Source organism: Pararge aegeria, chromosome 17, assembly GCF_905163445.1.
Source record: "Pararge aegeria chromosome 17, ilParAegt1.1, whole genome shotgun sequence".
Taxonomy (NCBI): domain Eukaryota; kingdom Metazoa; phylum Arthropoda; class Insecta; order Lepidoptera; family Nymphalidae; genus Pararge; species Pararge aegeria.
Window position 1 is genome coordinate 4,471,206 of NC_053196.1, and position 20,253 is coordinate 4,491,458.

Genomic DNA, 20,253 nt, shown 5'->3' on the forward strand with positions numbered 1-20,253 from the left:
TCTCTGGTTCAATTAGATTAGAAAAAACTTTATTTGTATTTAATAGCTCAAATCGTAAAAATTACGTAGAATAGGCTGGCTATTAAATATTACGAACAAAACTAGAAATAGCGCGAGCGTAGCGGTGGCTAATATTCAAGGCAGAGGCGTGCACTTCATACATGCACAAAAGCACTGCATACCCAATTTTTTCGTATATTTATAAAGGCGAAGGATTTTCACTTTTATGCCATCTTCCTTCTTTATGCATACCCTGGTCACAAACACTGTGCACGCCACTGATTCAAGGGTGTATTCAAGTTAGTACTGGAGAAAAATAAGAACACGCGGGTAACTAAAAGCAATTAAAAATTACAGTTTACCTTTAATTTGTAAGTTTAATCAATAATTACGTATCTCCTTAAAAAAATTGAAAAACAACTTCTCAGTGTAATACTTGTTATAGCAGAAAGTACAACTGTTTAAAAAACTATAAAAAAAAGACATGCAAGGATTGAAATGGTATCATGGATTCTGCAAATTAAATCAATCTTATGAAATATATATTTACTTGGATAAAAATTAGAATGTTACTCTCCATCCTTCAAACTAACTCAACGCTAAAAATCAAGTTAATTGGTTGCTTAGTTAGGACGTGAAGGAAGGACAAACAAACGAACACACTTTCGCATTTATATTATTCACTCCATTTATGCCTTTATGGGCTTATCAATGTTGTTGACTACATCGGTAATAACAGATCGTAACAATTTTAGAACCTATGCTAATATCTGGATATAAAATATTATTATATTAACGTTAACAGCAAACTATTTTAAGTTTCACTGATACTAATAGTTAAAGCCCGCCAATGCAAATTGGAGAAGAATGGTGGGCCTATGCTCTAAAACACTCTTTTCTATGAGAGGAGGCTTGCAGCAGTGGGACTTTAATAGGCTAAATAATTTATTTAGTTATGATGATAATGATGCAGTATTTTTACGAGTCTTCGCGTATGATTTGTCCTTACGTTTTGGTGCGATTTTCCAATCGCCAAATAATCTTTGACTGAGGATTGTAATAGGTAAATTGTTAAGTTGGTTGAAATTGTTGATCATCATAATGTACCCTGAATTTATTAACAGTAAACACGCGAGGAATGCATTTTTTGATTTCAAAGTAGACAGTTGTTACACAAACGTCTTCAGAAGTTATAGGAATGGAATGACAAGTCCTATTTTTTGAGCGGTGAATTGTCAAATATGCCATTTTCCACATGACATCGGCGCTTGAGCGTTCAGGGATTCAATCAAGGAAATTCAAACTTTCTGCACAAAATATAGTAAGTGACTTTCCATGGAGGAAAATTTCCTTCAACTAGAGATCTAAACTTTTGGAAAACTTATTGTATATCTAGACATCATCTGGAGTCGCCAGCGATGAGCTAAATCTACCGGAAAGGCAGAAAAATATCTAGCGAAAAATTGGACTAGACAGCGTTAGAATTTCTAACAATGCACAATTTTTCACGGCCGATTGGCGCACTGGGCAGCGACTTACGCTTACTTGTGGGCAAGACGGCGCTGTGTGAATTGTCGTAGTATATTTATTTTATTATTTATTTTAATTAGTAAGACTGTAAGCTTACCTATCATCGGGGTCACTCCACAGGAGATCGCACATAGGTCCTTCATGCGGGACTTCTTGCACGCGGTCGAGCGCGCGGATGTGATCCAGGGTGTCGATGGACGGGCTGAGACCGCCGTGGAGGCAGAATATCTGGCCATCAACCAGCGCAGTCAGCGGTAGGTAGTCGAACAGGTCCGTAAAGTGCTTCCATACGGACGCGTTGCCGTATTTACGCAGACACTCGTCGTAGAAGCCGTATACTTGGGTGATCTGGCGGGATTCGTGGTTGCCGCGCAGGATTGTTATTCTCTCACGGTATCTGACCTGTAATGAAACAATGGGATAAAAAAGCTTGTTTACAAATACAAGTAGAGTTAAAAAATACTTTGAATTATTGAAAAAAAAATCTCTATGACCACTAGTTCATTTTTTTTATAGCTTTTCAAACCTTTTAGTACTAGATATAATTTTTCGAAAGTTTTAAAAACTGAAAGAAAAAACTCTTTATTTTAAAAAAATAAGGAAAAAAATACGCTCCGTACAGATTCTTTAACAACAACTTTGAAGTATGAATTTCAAACTAAGAGTTCTATTAATTGATATTGAGATCGAAAATAAGCTCAGGAACCTGGTTACGTAGCCTAGGCTCCAGAAAATTAACAATTATAATGATCGTCATCTTCAGACTAATGTCCCACTACTATAGAGTGCCAAGTGTGAGATGAAAGTTTACTACGATTTATATGGTATCGAAAGAACGCCATCTAGTGACAATACTGTTTCCCAGTATTGTTACTGGATGGCGCTCCTTCGATATTATATAAATCGTAGTAAACTTTCACGCGATCGAATAAGTTAACGTAGAAAGAATATCTCACACTTGGCACACCGGCAAATTTTCATAGAACTTTCCTTACTTTTATGTAAAAAAATAATACACACTCATAAAAATATATACGATTTAAAGAAAGATTTAACGATTTAAATTAAGAATTAAGTTTGTTGAGCCACTTTTTAACTCATAATTTCTTCTTAAAATTACGGTAAAGCTTATTCTAGATACTTCTTAGGCATAGGCCAACTGATCTAAAATAATGATCAAGGACAGGCCAATTACTTGCTACTGACCCAACTAGAATGTACGCATGAGATTACACCGCAAAGTCACTTTAATAGGCTTTCTAGAATCCATTTACTTGTAAGGTCTAAAAAAATGGACCTAACATTTTTTTTAACCCCCGACGCAAAAACACGGGCGTTGTGACGTAGTGTTACAACGCTGCTTCAATGCGGTTTAGCGGGCTTTATCGATAGGTGATCGGGAATAGCATTCAGGACTTCATAGTCCGTAGTCGAACACGCTAAGCAACGAGACAGTATCAACAGTTATTCATTAAACTAAATATTAAAAAATAGAGAAACTAAATTTATAAACGATATAAACTGACGACTATATTTCAATTCAAGCCTGCGATACTAAAGAAGCATCTAGAGAAGGCTACAAATTCAATTCTAGTTCTAGAGAGCGATCGTAAAATCCATTCCTAATAGAATTTTCTACATCTTCGCTTCATTTTCGGGCGGAACCTTCATAATTGTTTCCTGGGGTTTTTATTCCATCTCTTAAAGCAGTATTATTTTAGAATAAAACATTGATTCGCCATACGATGACTTCCCTAAAATATAGATTATAATTCGGAAAGAAAAGCGCCAACCATATAAAAATAATAATGTTTTAAGCGACAGTGGTAAATCCCTGTTCGAAGCCACTTCAGACTTTATACTAGACGACTATAAAATAAACAAATATACTACGACAACACACACATCGCGAACTAGCCCCAAAATAAGCGTAGCTTTTGTTAGGGGTAATAAGATGACTAATGATTTTTTTTATGTATAAAATACACAAATACTTATAAAATGCATATAAACACCCAGACACAGAAAAACATTCATGTTCACCACACAAACATTTTCCAGTCTTGGGAATCGAACCCACGGCCTTGGACTGAGAAAGCAGGGTCGCTGCCCACTGAGCCAATCGGCCGTCATACATTGGCAATATAAATATATAAAACTTGGTTCAACATCATCATCACCTATTTATCAACACATAAACTGCCAACTGCACTGGCTTTAAGTGCCTGGAGCGATAACTTGTTCAATATTCTTGTTTCATGTTATATATATACATATATTATTTCTATAGTGTACAATAATTAAAGTGCATTCATTAATTCATTCATTCATTTATTAATTTATTCACTCATTAATTTATTCATTTATTCATTCATTAATTCATTCATTCATTTATTCGTGGGCACGTGGTAGGTCTCTTTTCAGAATGAGAGGATTTAGACCGTAGTCCACCCCTTAAGAAAAACTCAAAAGCATGCCGGTTTGTCATCTCACGATGTTTTTCTTCACCTTCGAAGCAAGCGATATATAATTGCCAAAGCGCACATAAATGAGAAAAGTTAGTGGTACGTGCCGGGATTCGAACTCGTTCCCTGGGAACTGAAGCCTTAAGACCTAACCAATAGACTACCACTGCATACAAACACATAAACGATCTTTTCCAGTTCTTACAATACGGTCACAATTACGCAACGGTATCTAGCTAGCAGCTGGAATCTTTCCCGTTGTTCAAAATAATCGCGAACTGAACATTTTACCGTGAAACGAAGCACCGTTCGTGGAAACAATCGCTATTACGATCAGGTGATGAAACTGCCCATCGCTTTGATCAAACTAGGTTTAAGAAGAAAAACTTTATATACTAACTCGTTGATCAAGAGGTTGGCATATTTAACTTCTATTGACGGACGGCTCGAATACCGGGTCAAGCCAAAAATTATATAAGTACCTAAGCTATTGTTTATTTTCTATTAAATAATATTTAGTACCAGACCGGAATTACAAAATTAGCGGTGTCAACCCCTAGTGCCTCATTAAAGACGGGGGACGGTTATTAACACTTTCTCGTGGTAAAATTAGTTAAAGCCCACAAACCAGGACGAGAACAGCGTGGTGACCATGTCCTAAAGCAGTCATTGATTTTAAGTACAGTTTTGTTCGTTTGAATTATGATAGCTACTCTGTACCGTATATAGTGGTAGATATAGGAAAGGAGGTCGGTATAAGCCGCCGGCATATTAAAGTGTTCATTATAATGAAAGCTTTTGTTCCATAACTTTTACCTGAGATAAATAAATTTTGAGAAATAACAACAAAGTACAAACATAGTACTGCGATGTAAAGTAGAAATAAAAAATACGCAGTGACAACCAAAACACCAGCTGTGTTTACATTTAAGGTTAAATAGGGTCAAAGATTACCATGGGGTCACAGAAAAAAAATTACACGCGTTCTTACGAACACATACAAGTGTAAATGCGATTTTAAGTTATTAGATGCGTTCAAATCTCAGGTAATTTTTTTAAGGTTTTCTTTTTATATGACAACTGAAAAGATAGAAACAGTACATAATGTACCACTAAAGCCTGTAAAGTATTATTTCAGTTTTCATTTACACGTTGTATACAGTCTATAGTGGCTCCATTTTGTTTGTTCTGGTACGTTACACGAATAAATCTACGGGACACAGCTAGTTACTAGTAATGTATGGCAGACAAAACAAAACTCAATTCGGCGCTATTCATTGCGTCAATTTTTTATTAAAAAAACTACTTTCCTCTCCTTAAAGTACCTACTTAATTAAAAAAACTAAAGTAGACTAAGTATTCGATACTAAGTCTAGTTTTCTTTTCTCGATCAGTCTTTTGGAATTCACATTGGTCGATACCATTGGTTTTCGGGTGGCCAATTTTATTTTTGAATGAGTTTACGTGATCAAGGTCATATGAGTTTTAATAGTGCTAATTCCTCGCGTTGGCACGTGAGTCACTCCGTCAGTCGCTTTTACGGCTTGAGCCGGTTGTAAAAAAAGATAACAATCAATTTGAAACTTTTTACTCTTCCGAATTTGGCTAATGTAAAAAATGGTACATCACTGGAACACTGGAAACATGGGACCTTGCCATCTGAAATTTATATTGATATTGGGACCACCTTTAGCCTGCTGGGAGGCTTCGGCCGTAGCTATTTACCACCCTACGGACAAAAACGCGCCCCCAAGCAATTTAGCGTTCCGGTACGATGGTTGAGTATAATTATTTAGCTGCCCCTAATAAGTTGCGACCCACTAGGAGAGATTTAAGACTTACGGCTGGATCTTCAATCACCAAGGCGAGAATGCAGTCATGGACAAAATAGTAGAAGAATAAAAAAACTCTCTAATCTTTATGACCCACCACACATATCTGCCAAAACGCACGTTTCGCTCTGACACCGGTTCATCCTCAGGATATGACTTTGCAATACATATGCATTTTATTACTGCTTGCGGATTACAGCACTTAAGCTTTATGTTTAATGTATATCACGGAATTACGCCAAAATATCACCTGCTTCTATCAAATCTATCAAATAGTACCTATAGTTTACTTTTTGAACGTGGGAAGCTAACTCTGCTTTTTGTATGGGAAGTGGCAAAACACATAAATTAGTAGGTAGTTTTTTTTTTTTTGTATTAACATCTTTACAAAATTATAGAACTTTGTACTTTTTACAATACATTTTTTTATAAGCGGTGACAGCCCGCCCAGTGGTTCGACTAGGGCAGAGTTCGAATCCCAGCATGCACCTCAAATTTTTTTAAGTTCTTTGCGTTTCAAGCAATTCATATATCACTTGCTTCAACGGTGAAAACATCTTGAGGAAACATGCATGCCTGAGATTCCTCCTTAATGTTCTCGAAGGTGCGTGCAGTCCACCAATCCGCTGTAGGCCAGCGTGGTGGACTACGCCCTTAACCCCTTCTCATTGTGGTAGGAGACCCGTGCCCTGTAGCGGGCCGGAAATAGGTTGATATTGCAAGACGGTGATAACTACTTAGGATATGTTCTTAAATAAATCTATGTGGATTCCAAGCGCGACCTTGTCTAAGATGAAGCATTATTTATTTAGTAGTGCTATTCACATGGCCTTGCAATAGACAATAAAATTGTACAGGGAATATCATATCATGGGAGTCACGACCCCAAATTTGAGGCAACGATGCGAGAAGAAGAACAGTTTCTGTAATGTTACAGATTATCACTTTTCTTCTCTAATTAAAAAGGCCAAGATTATGAAAAGTTACATTTGCGTAAACCCATTGTTCTAAACACGAATGACGCAACCAAACCAAAGCATGAACATAAAATTACGCTTACCGCATCGTTATTCGTTACCCTACATTAAACATTCTCCTACATCTACCCTTTGGTGCACTGTCCATTTCAATGTCTAAATTACAGCAGTAATTACACGTCTTGTTACGCTTATTACAGTTGTAATTATTATTAACAAAGCGGCTCGTTTAGTACCTACTTACGTAGAAGCTAACTCAATATGATAGCATTAAAAAAAAGAAAATACATTTTTTTTGTAAAAATTAAACTTGAATAGTTTGTGATACAACTGGCTTCCAGTCTCGAAATAATATGCAACTACTACTGATTTTTATAGAAGATGTACTGAACTCCGATATACTGAATATAATATCTGATCCGAAAAAAAGGTTTACATAAGACGGAGTTGCATTAACTCCGTCTTTTCGAGTGTACAGGCATGATTTTATGTTGTCTGATTGCTTCATCAATGCATATTTACGCGATAAAGCCTTTCAAACTAGAAAAAACACCTTTCTAACTAACTCTATCTAACTTCCTTTTTTTTAAAGTAAGTCGGTTAAAAATGGTCTAGTCTATCTAATGCATGATAGAACAGCTCATTTGTGAAAGTAAACTACTTGATAATCTTGATTACAAACGTAATACAAACAGTGACCCGCGCTTATCAGTGATACTCGACGATAACGGCTGTTTTCTCTCACACAAAGCTACTTTTACCTCGATGGAGACGTCATAGGCGACGTTTGCCTCTGTCAAAATACAGGCCCATCCGGTCGATTAAATGTAAAAAGCTAGTGACCCGCGCTTATCAGAGATACTCGACGATAACGGCTGTTTTCTCTCACACAAAGCTACTTTTACCTCGATGGAGACGTCATAGGCGACGTTTGCCTCTGTCAAAATACAGGCCCATCCGGTCGATTAAATGTAAAAAGCTAATTGGTTGGAAGTACTAAGACACCAACCACACAAAGTATAAGATTTATTTCCGAACTATAAACATTTTGTTCTGGACTAGAATCTTCTTAGTTATCTCTTCTCTTAGTGTGTTACTTATTGTTACCTCTCAACACAATCTAGTGATATCACTAACAATGGGCTATGTTAAACAGATTCTGACATATCTTGAGTACAGTGAATGTAAGTTTATGAGTTCGTCGTGCATTTGTGTACCATTTTTTGGGTTTAATTGTTTGTTCGTTTGTTTGTCCTTACTTCGCCCTACTAAAGCAACCAATCGGCTTTATTTTCGGCATAGAGTTAGTAGAAAGGGCGGAGAGTAACTTAGGCTAATAGTAATTTTTATCCTACGAAAACAAACTGTTCCAATGGTAAATTGTTAAAAACTGTAATAAACGCGGACGAAGAACGCGGACAACTGCTAGTATTTTTATATATATTTATTTTAGCATGCTATTATCAAATTTGCCGTGTCACCCAAAGTTGATGAAATATATATATAAATGTTTGCGCACACACTTGGACGCTATAATATCTCATGCGTAGTAGGGCTATCTCTCTGCACGGCTAACATGGGCAAAAGACAATTATCTCCCCAGGGAAAGGATAAAAATGTATCTTCTTCCACAGCTTTATCAACTCTCAGAGCATTGACGTACAAGTGGAAATAATATCCACATAATACTGTAATAATAAAAAACGGGGGTGAACTTCACCCATTTCATATTCCCGTTCTTTGGCAGGTGCATACTTATATCAGCAGCATAATTATATCCCCTGACAGGGGATATAATTATGCTATACTATGCGATGCTGTGGGGGTGACAAACGTAGCAGAAATCGGTCATATAAACTGTTAGAGCATCATCCCAAAGCCACGCAAAAAAACGTGTGTGTGTGTGTGTGTTAAGTATAAATAAATCAAACTATTTATACAAGCAACCTGATCATAATAGACCAATAAGATAACTCTGACTCAGTTAAGTAAACTTTTTGATAGAAGATGAAGAATATTTATCCTTATAAGCAATACGATATGTAAAAAAGATGTCTATTTTTAAATCACGAATTGCTCACTCACTCTTTATATGCATGGCGATTGACGTAAGAAGTTTATATTTCTCATTCAGCTCATTAAAGAACATATAAAGTGTTTCTTTTTAAGTTTATTGGCTGAGGACCGTAAATATTTTCTATATTTCAAATATATCTACTACTTTTGTCTGGTGGGAAACTTCGGCCGTCGCTAGGTATTACTCTACCTACAAAGACGGGCCCCGCTCAGCGACTTAGCATGGTTAGAGGTATGGGTTTATACAAGGGAGGCACTTGTGTGTTTCTAGGAGATCCCGGGGCTACCCAATACGTGCCGAGGGTTGCCACCGAAGGTGTTTTAGTGAGTAAAATTCCCACATAACCCAAGCTTTTCCCCCAGAAAGCTGGGTATCTCACCCGGAGATTTCCCACCCATAATTAAAAATAAAAATGGATATGGGTTTCATATAACTGCTATAAAGGACCTCAGCAAGTTAGCCCCTACCATCTTAGACTTCACATCATCACTTACCACTTACACAAGGTGAGATTGCAGTCAGTGGCGTGCACTAAGCTATTTACCAGGGTATGCATACAGCAGGAAGATTGCATCAAATGGCATAAATCCTCCTCCTGTACGAGTTATATACCAATTTTATGGTAGGCAGTGCTTTTGTGCAGTATGAAGTGCACGCCAATGAATGCAGTCAATGGCTTTCAAGTTTGATTAATAAAAAAAAAACTACAAAGTCAGAAATAAAAGACACAAATCCACCATAAAGAGGCGAAGAAATTGTTATAATGCCGATCAAACTACTTTTGGATAAAGTATAAATGGATGGCAGGCAACTTGCTAAACAATGCAGATTCATATCAAAAATTACTATGAAAGCTTTGTGAATTATTAAAGGGTAGCCGAAGCTTTACCCATTAGGCTATCGCTGCAACCTGGTATACAAATAAGCTAAGAAAATACTTGAAAACAAGCTGGTACGTTACCTTTAATGCAACTAGCAATGTGACTGTCTCCACACTGTAGTAGCCGCGGTCGACGTAGTCCCCCATGAACAGGTAGTTGGTGTCGGGAGAACGGCCGCCGATACGGAACAGCTCCATCAGGTCGTGGAACTGACCGTGGACGTCGCCGCACACCGTCACTGGGCATTTTACCTCTTGCACATTTGACTCTTTAGTCAGGATCTCCTTTGCCTGAAACAAAAAAAATTATGAGACTGCGTCGAGCAAAACCGAGCAAAAAAAAACACGTTTGTTTCATGGGCCCCGTTAAATATTTATTTAATTCTCTTTTTTTTGTATTTGCTATTATAGCGGCAACAGAAAATACATTATCTGTGAAAATTTCAACTGTCTTTTCCATCGACAGATTAAACAGACGATGAGAGTGAGTCTGCAGTGTCGGGTCAAAGGTTTAGAGTTATCCATACGAATATTATAAATGCGAAAGTATCTTGTTTGTTTGTTTATTTATTTATTTTAAACGAGCCATATTTATAAGGAGAGTACTGTCGCCTATAACACAGGTTTATACCTAGCTTAGGGACAGTTGATTTCTGTTAATCCGTGTTAATTTTAACATTAATATAAATTATACCTATTGTGCAGATGTAATGTAAATTGTACCTATGTTTTATTGAACAATAAACAAAAAAAAATATTATTATTATTTGTCACGTATATTTGGCTCCTATCAGGGTTCATGAGATACAGCCTGGTGGCAGACACAGACAGGGTCTGGGTGTTTATATGTATATTATAAGTATTTCTGTGGATCATATTAATAAAAATATTCATCAGCTATATTAGTACCTATAACACAAGCTACGCTTATTTTGGGGCTAGATGGCGATGTGTGTATTGTCGTAATATATTTAATTCATTCATCAAACCCACCGGCTGCTAATTTTATAGGGAACTGAACAAAATCTTCACACATAGGTAATGGAGTTCCAGAGAGTTCTCAAATGCAATCTACTCGCAGTCTATCAGCTTAATAATCATAAATAATCATTTTAGATTTTCCGAACCAGTGGAAAATATAAAATCGTGTCTTGCGCGTTTCCAAATCCCGAACCAACTATTGGTACGATCGTCTAGCAAAATAATAGTCCGCATTTTAAATTACTCTTGACATTGGAAGATAATTTACAAAGTGTATAAAAAAAACTTGTCTAATTTTATCTGCTTGTAGAACTGTATCAAAATTCGACACGTTTTGGCCCACTTCAAGGTTAAAAACTTGACTTACGTTATACGTATAAGGTTTCCGATCCTCACGACCATCTTTTGTAGGGCAAAGATACTTGTTAGATTAATTGGACTAGTTACAATGAAACAGACTTATTAAATTAATTGCGTAGCGTAGAATATTAATTTTATATTGTTCGTAATAAAATGATTGTAGATAAATACTCACAATCATACTATTTAACTCTAAATCTTTCTATTAGGTCTAATATGGAACTATAAGGTAAATACTCGGGTGTAATAAGTAGGCTTAGGGTCACTCAGCGGGCTATGGAGAGAGCTAAGCTTGTATCTCTACGTCATCAAATTAGGAATGAGGAGATCCCTAACGACTTATCTCAAGTTGCGATGCTAAAGTGGCGGGGCACATAATAGCTCTGAGAATGGTGCTGGAATGGCGACCTCGCAACGGTAAACGCAGTGCTGGTGGACCCCTCACAAGATGGACGGCTGACTTCAAGCGAGTCGCAGGGAGCCACTGGACCAAAGCGGCACAAGACTGTGGTATTTAGAACTTCACTTTGACATGATGATGATGAGGCAAAAACTGGATGACTGTGATAACGATGGTTTTGTGTTTCAATACCCGAATAACGTTAGTAAATAATAACGCTAAATCGCTTGACAGTAAAGCTTTGACCGAAGAGTGAAGCCAACAAAGAGGAAAAAACAAAATCAGAAAATATCATAATACGAAATGTCTTAGCAACTAACTTAGTTTTGTGTGCTTTTTATTTTGTTCGTGTGAATTTAACCGCAAATATTATTGTCTATTTATACATGTCTTTTGTTGCGTAATGCGTATTAACCGAATGGCAGTCGCGTTCATAGAGGGTATGCACAGGGTATGCAGATGATATAAAATGAAGAAAATCTCCAGTACAAGTTATTAAAACTTCAGGGTAGTCGTTTTTTTATAACTCGTACTGGAGATTTTTTAACGTTCATATCATCTGCCCGCTTAGTGCATACCCTGTATGCTCGCCACTGCCAAATGGGATTCCAAATTAATAATTTATTCCTTCACTTTGTGCTATAAGACCAAATTACTAATTAATAGATATATATATATATATATACCTATATTCAGGTTGTTAGTCATCCAGGAATCGTACAAACAGACAAAAATGTCATTTCACATGATGTTTCACGGAGCAAATCAAATTGTTGTTAAAACAAAAACTTTTATTTTATTTGTTAATTTTAATAAAGTATTATAAATGTAGCATGGGGACACGAAATCGGAAACCTTAATCTCATACCGTATCAATCGGCGATAGCCTGATGAGCGGTGATAGCCTGGTGGTTAGGACTTCGGTCTCTCTTTCGGGATAAGCCAGTTCGATTTCTTCTGCGGCCGAAGTTAAACCGAAACTTTTAAAAGTTATTTGCGTTTATAATTTAAATGCAATTGGTGTCACTAGCTTTTACGGTGAAGAAAACCTCGTGAGGAAACCTATTACACACCTGAGTTCTCCATAATGTTTACAAAGGCGTGTGAAGTCTACCAATCCGCACTTGGCTAGCGTGGCTGACTACGGCCTAACCCTTGTCATTCCGAGAAGAGACCCTATAGTGGTTATACTATATGATGAACCGGCGTATTTAAAATAAGATACCTACCCTAATAACATAAGCCAAAAGTCTTTACCATGAGCTTTTCGAGCATTTGTTATCATTTTATATCAACTTAATCATACCTGTTTTGTAATGATTATATTTTCAACTACTATAATATAGTATATGCTTTTTGTAAACATGCAAAACATAACTGATTGGAGACGATGATTAACCAGCGTTTTTATCAACATCATTATGTTTGACAAGCTCATGGTATTAACGAATACATTATTTATTAACGAATATTTCCATGAATGTTCAAACATCGGCGTTGAATTTTACAGTCCCCTCTGTGGCTTCATAAGTCTTATCCCTATCCCTACTAATCCCTACTAATATTGTAAATGTCAATGTAAGTTTGTTTGTTACGCTTTCACGCAAAAACTACGTAACCGATCTTAGAACTACGTAACCGAAGTGTTAGAAGTAATATAGGATACTTTTTATCCCGACATTAAGCTCAGTTCCTTTGGGAGAGGCGTTGAAAGTGTTAGACGATTTCAAACCATAACTCCAACAAATTATAACCGATTTAAATAATTATTTGTGTACTATAGAGGTTATAATATGTGATTAATTTTGCCCAAACTTTGTGTAGATCTGATGAATGTGGTTGGAGATAGAGGACAGAACTCCTCAGCGGACAGCAGCAAACCCCTAATTTAAGGCTTAGCTATACTGAATACTTTAAATTTTTTTAGAACTACAACTAAATTGAATGCCACATCAAAAAACAAAATCAAACGCAGACAAAGTCGCGTGCAATAGCTAGCGTTTATATAATGTAGTGTTAGCCGCGATATCAATAGAAGGTCATTAGTAGCCCATTTACGGCCCACTACAGGATCACCGCTACAGGATCAAGCATTTTTTTAATTATTATTTTTATTTATTTGTTTACTTATCAAATAAAACATACACAACAAAATAGTTAGTATAAAAGTACCGTAAACACCGCAGAGCATTGTCCTCAGTGCCTGATATTTACTTAAACAATAAAAAATCCAGCTGTGATAAAAAAAACAGGTGCTACATTGTGTGCATAGCTTAATGCCATAGGTTTTGTTTTTTAGTAGTGTGTTCAAAAAACTAAAATTTAGTTCGGTTAGCTTTGACCTATAATAGGTAGGTGCTAAAAAAAATTGTACGATTTTGTGATTTCTTTGCTCTAGCTCAACCTTAGAGTCAGCCGATCCGATATAATCCCCAGTCAAGGTATACAAATGACAGTAGTAAATACCTCGTCATATGCATTGCATAATATCTCCAAATCCTTTCCAGTTTATTAGTATGATGCTAATAATTACAATACATTATCGTTACCGCGCAAATGATTTTCTCAATGATTTACATGTCCGAACCGTTGATATGAATAACTTAGATGTGAACCAGCCTGTGTCGTAAATAAATGATACATCAACTTACCGGCCTTACTACTTCATACGTTTATTAATTTCCTGTAATTCAACTAACTTTTCAGTACCTAGACTTAAAATGAATGGTAACAACTCACGTATCCTCATCCCAGAGAGTAATCAAACCCAGAAACTGCAAATAAATTTAAAATAATAATACAACAACGCGTGAACAACTAGATAACGAGGCCAGAAAACCACTACAAGTTAGCCGACTGCAATTTCGCCTGTTGGTAAGTAATGATGCAGATGGTTACAGAAGATGGTTACAGGCTGACTTGTTAGAGGTATCGCCGTTATATTAAGCCCATACCCCTAATAGGTTTCTACGCGACATCGTACCGGAACGTTAAATCACTAAGCGTTACGTCGTCAATAGGCTGTTAACTAACCACATCAGACCAGCGAAAATTCAGAAATTATAAATTCCCAAATTGCCCCTGCCGGGAATCGAACCCGGTACCTCCCACTTAAAACACAGCGCTCACCGCTGCGCCAGGAAAGACGTCGAAAGTCTCCAATCTAGGGTATTATAAGTGAAAACGAACTATACAAAATTTGTTGACATTTTCATATGCTAAGGGAAATATTGATGTTACCTACTGGGAAATAGGTAGGGTACGATAAAATAGGTGACTAATTACATCGAAAATGTACCTGGATACAAAGAGCGGAACAAACCTGTGCCGTGTGGAATCGCTACAAACGACCTATGCCCTACAGCGGACGTCATGCAGTTGAGATGATGAATGACGTGCATTAAAATTGAACAAATGGGAACCTGTGTATCTTTTGTTTTTCCATATCACTGGTTGGTTGCAGTAGCTGTGTTCACTATTACTTGGTTACCGTTCACCTTGTAGATTTTAAACATGCAATCGATGGACGACCTCTGTTATAAATCTATACGCATGTAAACATGCCTGGTTATAAATTCATCACATATAATATGTATATAAAAAATAGCGGAGTAGTATCATCAAGTTTATCCTATAAATGTACCAATGCTCGGAACAAGCCTCCTCTCTCAGAGGACAGGGGAATTAGAACACTGACCCACAACGCTGCCCCAATTCCAATTGGCGGGTTACACGATAATTATTATCACATTTTACCCAAACCGACTTAACGAGCATTCTGAAGCATTTACCTAACTTCAGACTTGTATTGAAAATTTATAAACAGAAAAAGTCAACACCAGATTATTGATCCGATTGTGTATTCGAACCCAACACTTTTTGATCTGTAGTCGAACATGGCAACATATAACATAACATCATAAGTTAAACTTTTGTGTAATATTAAATTACAGAATTTTCAATTTTGATATTGAAAATAGAATTTTCTTTCTTTCTTTTCATTCAATGTACGCTTTGTAAAATTTTTAGTTACAGTGAATGAAAGGTATTTAAAATAAGCCCTGAATTACAATCGTCCAGAAAAAGTAAACTCAACGCGAGAAATTTTATTAAAACCGGCCGGCGCGGCAGCCAGATGTTGGGAATAGGAAATTGTTTATTATTTCATCGCAAACGGGCACGATTAGGGTTGCCGCTAGTGCCGGCATTCCTAAATAGTTCGGCATTCCCTTTCAATTCACAATCATCTTTATTTAAATCAACTCTAATAGTTCCATGTAGATACATATTTTCATTAATATTTCTACAAATAGGATACTCTGTGTTATGCAGGTTTGACGAATTGATGTACTTTGACGCGTACATTCCAGTTTTGTAAGGAGACTAGAGCGGTAATAAGATGCTTTTAGGCTCCCTGAACACACGTCAATATTATCAACAATATTCTGCACATAAATGGACACTTGTGCCACTGTTAAACAAAATCTCTACAAACTAAACTAAATTGACAGGTCTAAAAGAAGTAAAGTTTAGATATTCTAGTAAAACAGAAGTAGCAGTTAGCACCAATGTTATCTAAGTTTCACAGACACCGCTCTTTTTAGCATAATATAATATAATATAATATAATATAATATAAGATTGTGTTAACTGACTTCGCAACCCTAGATAGCGCATTCAAAGCAGCATAACAATGTTCTATCACCAATCGTGATATCATCAGCAGTAGCCTCAGTACAAGATTGGCTCGATTGCATCGAGGAGTCGTTTTAGAGTATTAACTCTGTATCGTCATCGTAAAGTGCACCTAATTTCACTCGTTTTCGACTTCAGATTTTCTTTTACAAACGCTTTGTCTGAGCTAAAGAACTGTAGGCAAATCTGAGCTTTAATACAATGCAAATAAGATCAATTTTACTCATGTTTAAGTATTTACATACTTGAAAACGACTACTCGATTGCGAGCGAATAAATCTTGTATAGTATGTACAAGATACTCGCTCGCAATATACAAAACTAAAACGAATGAGGCGAAACAGCAGGAAAATGAGCAAGTTGTGGTGTAAAATTAATTATTGTAAATTCAGGCGATTCTCACGATATTACAAATAAATAAATTTTATAGGCGACTTCGCAACTCTAAGAAGCTATTATATTAAGTCAACGATTGTAGTTATAACAATCACCTAACATCATGCAAAAATATACTTATGAAGTACATTTCCTATTCAAAAGATGTTGTATTCATTATCATCTAACAATAGATTACAATAAAATAAATTGGTCTATTTAAATATAGAATTTCAGATTAGATTATAATCCAAATCGATTCCTACTGCATAGTACCGGAACGCTTAGAATTTAAATTCACTCTAAGGAAGGAAGTATTCGTAAAAGGAATTCCCCAGTGTACGGGATATGTTTATAGACATTACGTATCTAATACCCAGATAAGGTATAAATGTCGTTCGATTCATGGAAACAACCTTTTCCCCATTTCTAGGAAAGTGTCGCTTCGAACATAACTAATTAAAAGTTGTCTTGCTGGTAGCTAACTTAATGGCTGAATCAGAACCATGTATTATTGGATATGCTGACAATTATAATTTTCTATTATATTTTGACATAAGACAAACTTTCCATAATCACATCATCATTTAACTCATCATCGGCCCACTACTTGCCACGGGTCTCTTTTTAAAGTGAGAAGGGTTTAGGCCTTAGTGAACACGCTGGCAAAGTGTACATTGGTAGACTTTACGCGCCCTTGAAAACATGATGGAGAACGATGTTTTTCCTTTAACGTTAAAACAAGTGATATTTAATTGTATAAATTGAAAACGCACATAACTCTGAAAAGATAAGAGGTGCGGGCCGGGGATCGGACTCGGTCCCCCCAAAAGAGAAACCGAAGCCCTAATAACTAGGCTATCATAGCTTCAACATATTAGTACAAGTATTTTGAAGTCAGTGGAAAAAACGATGTATGTAGCGACTTTGAGAGTTGGTTTATGAAAATAATTTAATTGTGAAAATATTTTAACAAGCAGGGTAGTCTCTGATTTCTAGTGGGTGACGGTGCGGTGAGGTACCGAATTCAGTCTTCTTTGACTGGGTTGCTATTTAAATAAACGGCGATGTTAATAACAAAAAATAAATGTTAATAACTACAGACAACTCAGAAATCGATAACAATATTCATGAAACCTCTGTTCATTTTACAGACTGGTTCAAGTCAAAGACATCAACTATGGTATGTGGGAATCAGGCTACGACTAATAAATATAGGGGGATACATCTTTCTCTCATTTAACACTTGATGGTATACAATAGAACAATAGATCTGTATGCTATGAACATGTGGGATTCATTTTAACAGTCCGTTACGTAGAAAGAGTCGACACACTCGTGGAAGCCTTTTGAGTCTTTAGTAGCCTTAGTACACTATTTAATCGCACGCATTTGAGGAGTCGCTTACGCATTTCAAACTCTATACCGTCATAGTAATATGGACCTAATGCCACTCCTCTGTCAGTCGGAAATACTCGTGATTTGTATTTTACAAACGCTCTGTCAGAATCCCCAGCGTATTGGCATAAGATCCATTTTACTCAAGCATTACGTTCCTCGAAATGACTCTTTGATTGGGAGCGTGCATGTCTTATACTAAGGTGTACCCTTAATAATTGACGTTTATTGAACGGAAGTGATGTGTCGATTCACCTAGTCGTATTGTATATACCCTCGGAAGTGATTTTATCTTTGATTCATACAATATGACACATACATATTGATAAAAGTTCGATTCATTCATAGCACTTGCATTCATTCATACTTAATGATCGCCCACCAACCTCGCGCAATTGAGATTGGTAAGGATCTTTAGGTTTTAATCACTCCCTCCTATGGGAAAATCAATGGAATACTAAAAAGTAGACAAAGTTGCGAGTCGGGAGTCGCGCACGCCGGGCCCCGTAGTCTATAAAAACGGCAAAAAAAATTGGGTATGAGGGCCCAAAGTCTGGTGACAGACGGTCCTTGTTAACCCTTTAGCTACAGAACCCTAACAATGAACATGATGAAGGCTGACAATACAGTCAGTCTAATAGTACTAGATATTTTTGTGACAGAGCTCTTGTGGGGAAGTACGACCGCCTTGAAGCATTGTTGACTTACACCACCACCCTCATGTTGATGGAAACAGGGTGGTAGTTTATTATCTCATAATAAAAAGTAATCCTTCTACACAATATAAGTAAGTTTTATATTTTCTCCCAAAATTTAATTAAATTACAAAGAAAATTTGTGCTAGATTTAAAGAAAGTTTTACTTAGACTCTATAGCAGATAACCAATGAAATAATTCAGAAAAATTGTCAAGAATGTTATATATTTTTTTCGCGATGAGGAAGTTCATAGGTTTAATTTAATAACACACAATACATGTAGTTTTAACTTCGTTTTTGAACTCAGCATCTTAATTATAGAAAATATAAAACAAATAGAAAAATAGAAGTTTGTTCTTATTAATAATAGTCAAGGTTAGTAAAAATTAAATGCAAGTCTACTTAAAATGGACGCGACAACTTCCTGAACTATTTATAAATCTTCGGCATTTTAGTTTTTTAATATCTATATGCCAGCTCACCTTAGCTAGCTGATTTATTATTTCGAAGTGGACACACACAATTGAATTCACATGGCTGCAGAACCACAGCTCGAACTTTGATTTCGTGTCCAAAATTATCTAAATTACTTAATTACCTATTGATATTTTATATTTGAATAGCTATTTCCCGCGTTCTTCGTCCGCGTATATTGCGGTTTTTTACAAATCTCGGGGAAACTGTTTGTTTTTCTGGGATTCTCTATGCTTTAAACTTAAACTAACTCAAGCCATAAATAAAGTTAATTTTGTAAGTTTGCTTAGCTGGGCTGGTTGGTTTGAGCTACCGTGAAGGTAAACACAAGTTAAAAGTTATAATATAAGGTAGGATTTCACCCCGAAATGTTTTTTTTTCTCCTTAAACATTCGCTTAATACCAGCAAAATCTCTTTATCAATCTCGCAATAAATACAAAGAACACAAACAAAAATACAATTTTAGATCAATACGCTAGATTGAAACCCAAATAGCAATCGACTAAAATAGCGATCCCACTTCTGATGAATAGGTCGGTCAGTCGAGCTTTTGTTACGTTAATAATATTAAGGTTGGATGTCCATCAATTAATTAATGAGGGAACTTGCTGTTGTGATTATGGGAGTGGGGAAGGATGCAAATGCACGAAGTTACTCCGACAATAAATATTGCCGTTCACAGAAAAATAATATGGTACGTGTTTGGTGCAATTCTTACAGCTTTTTAAGGCGGATAAACTATTTCGGTTAATTTTTTTGACGTGACAACGTCTTATAATTCGATTTAGCCGGCTGCACGCATGAAGCAAACATGAAGTATGCGGCGTTACCTCGCTCTGAGGCGTTCCATTCAAGGATTGAAGTCCAAGCGAGAGCGCAGAACGAGCGACAAAGAGGCACAGTCTACGCGTTCGACATCTGTCTCTCTCCTACTTGAGTGAGCGATGCGTCCGCGTGGACGTCTTCTATACAAAAATACATTTACATGTTTTCGGCAAGGATGAAGTGCAGTGAAAAGTGAATGTGGTTTCAATTGTTTATAGCAACGATAATATCTATCAAACAAATAAAATTAAAATTTTCTTTTGAAAGATGCAACCATTTCATCAGT

At 36.4% G+C, this 20,253-nt stretch overlaps 1 protein-coding gene across 2 annotated transcripts in view; it reads right to left on the minus strand.

The window, feature by feature from the left end:
• Nucleotides 1-20,253, minus strand: part of LOC120631304 (serine/threonine-protein phosphatase 2A catalytic subunit beta isoform) — a 36,955-nt gene that overhangs the window by 8,893 nt on the left and 7,809 nt on the right. For both annotated transcript variants that reach the window (XR_005659052.1, XM_039900791.1), the window contains exons 2-3: nucleotides 9,843-10,052; nucleotides 1,628-1,932 (exon numbers count right to left, since the gene is read on the minus strand). Coding sequence is in view for 1 of the 2 variants with exons in the window: in XM_039900791.1 (XP_039756725.1) it covers nucleotides 1,628-1,932; nucleotides 9,843-10,052 (515 nt within the window). In the remaining variant the exon portion in view is untranslated. The remainder of the gene's footprint in view (nucleotides 1-1,627; nucleotides 1,933-9,842; nucleotides 10,053-20,253) is intronic.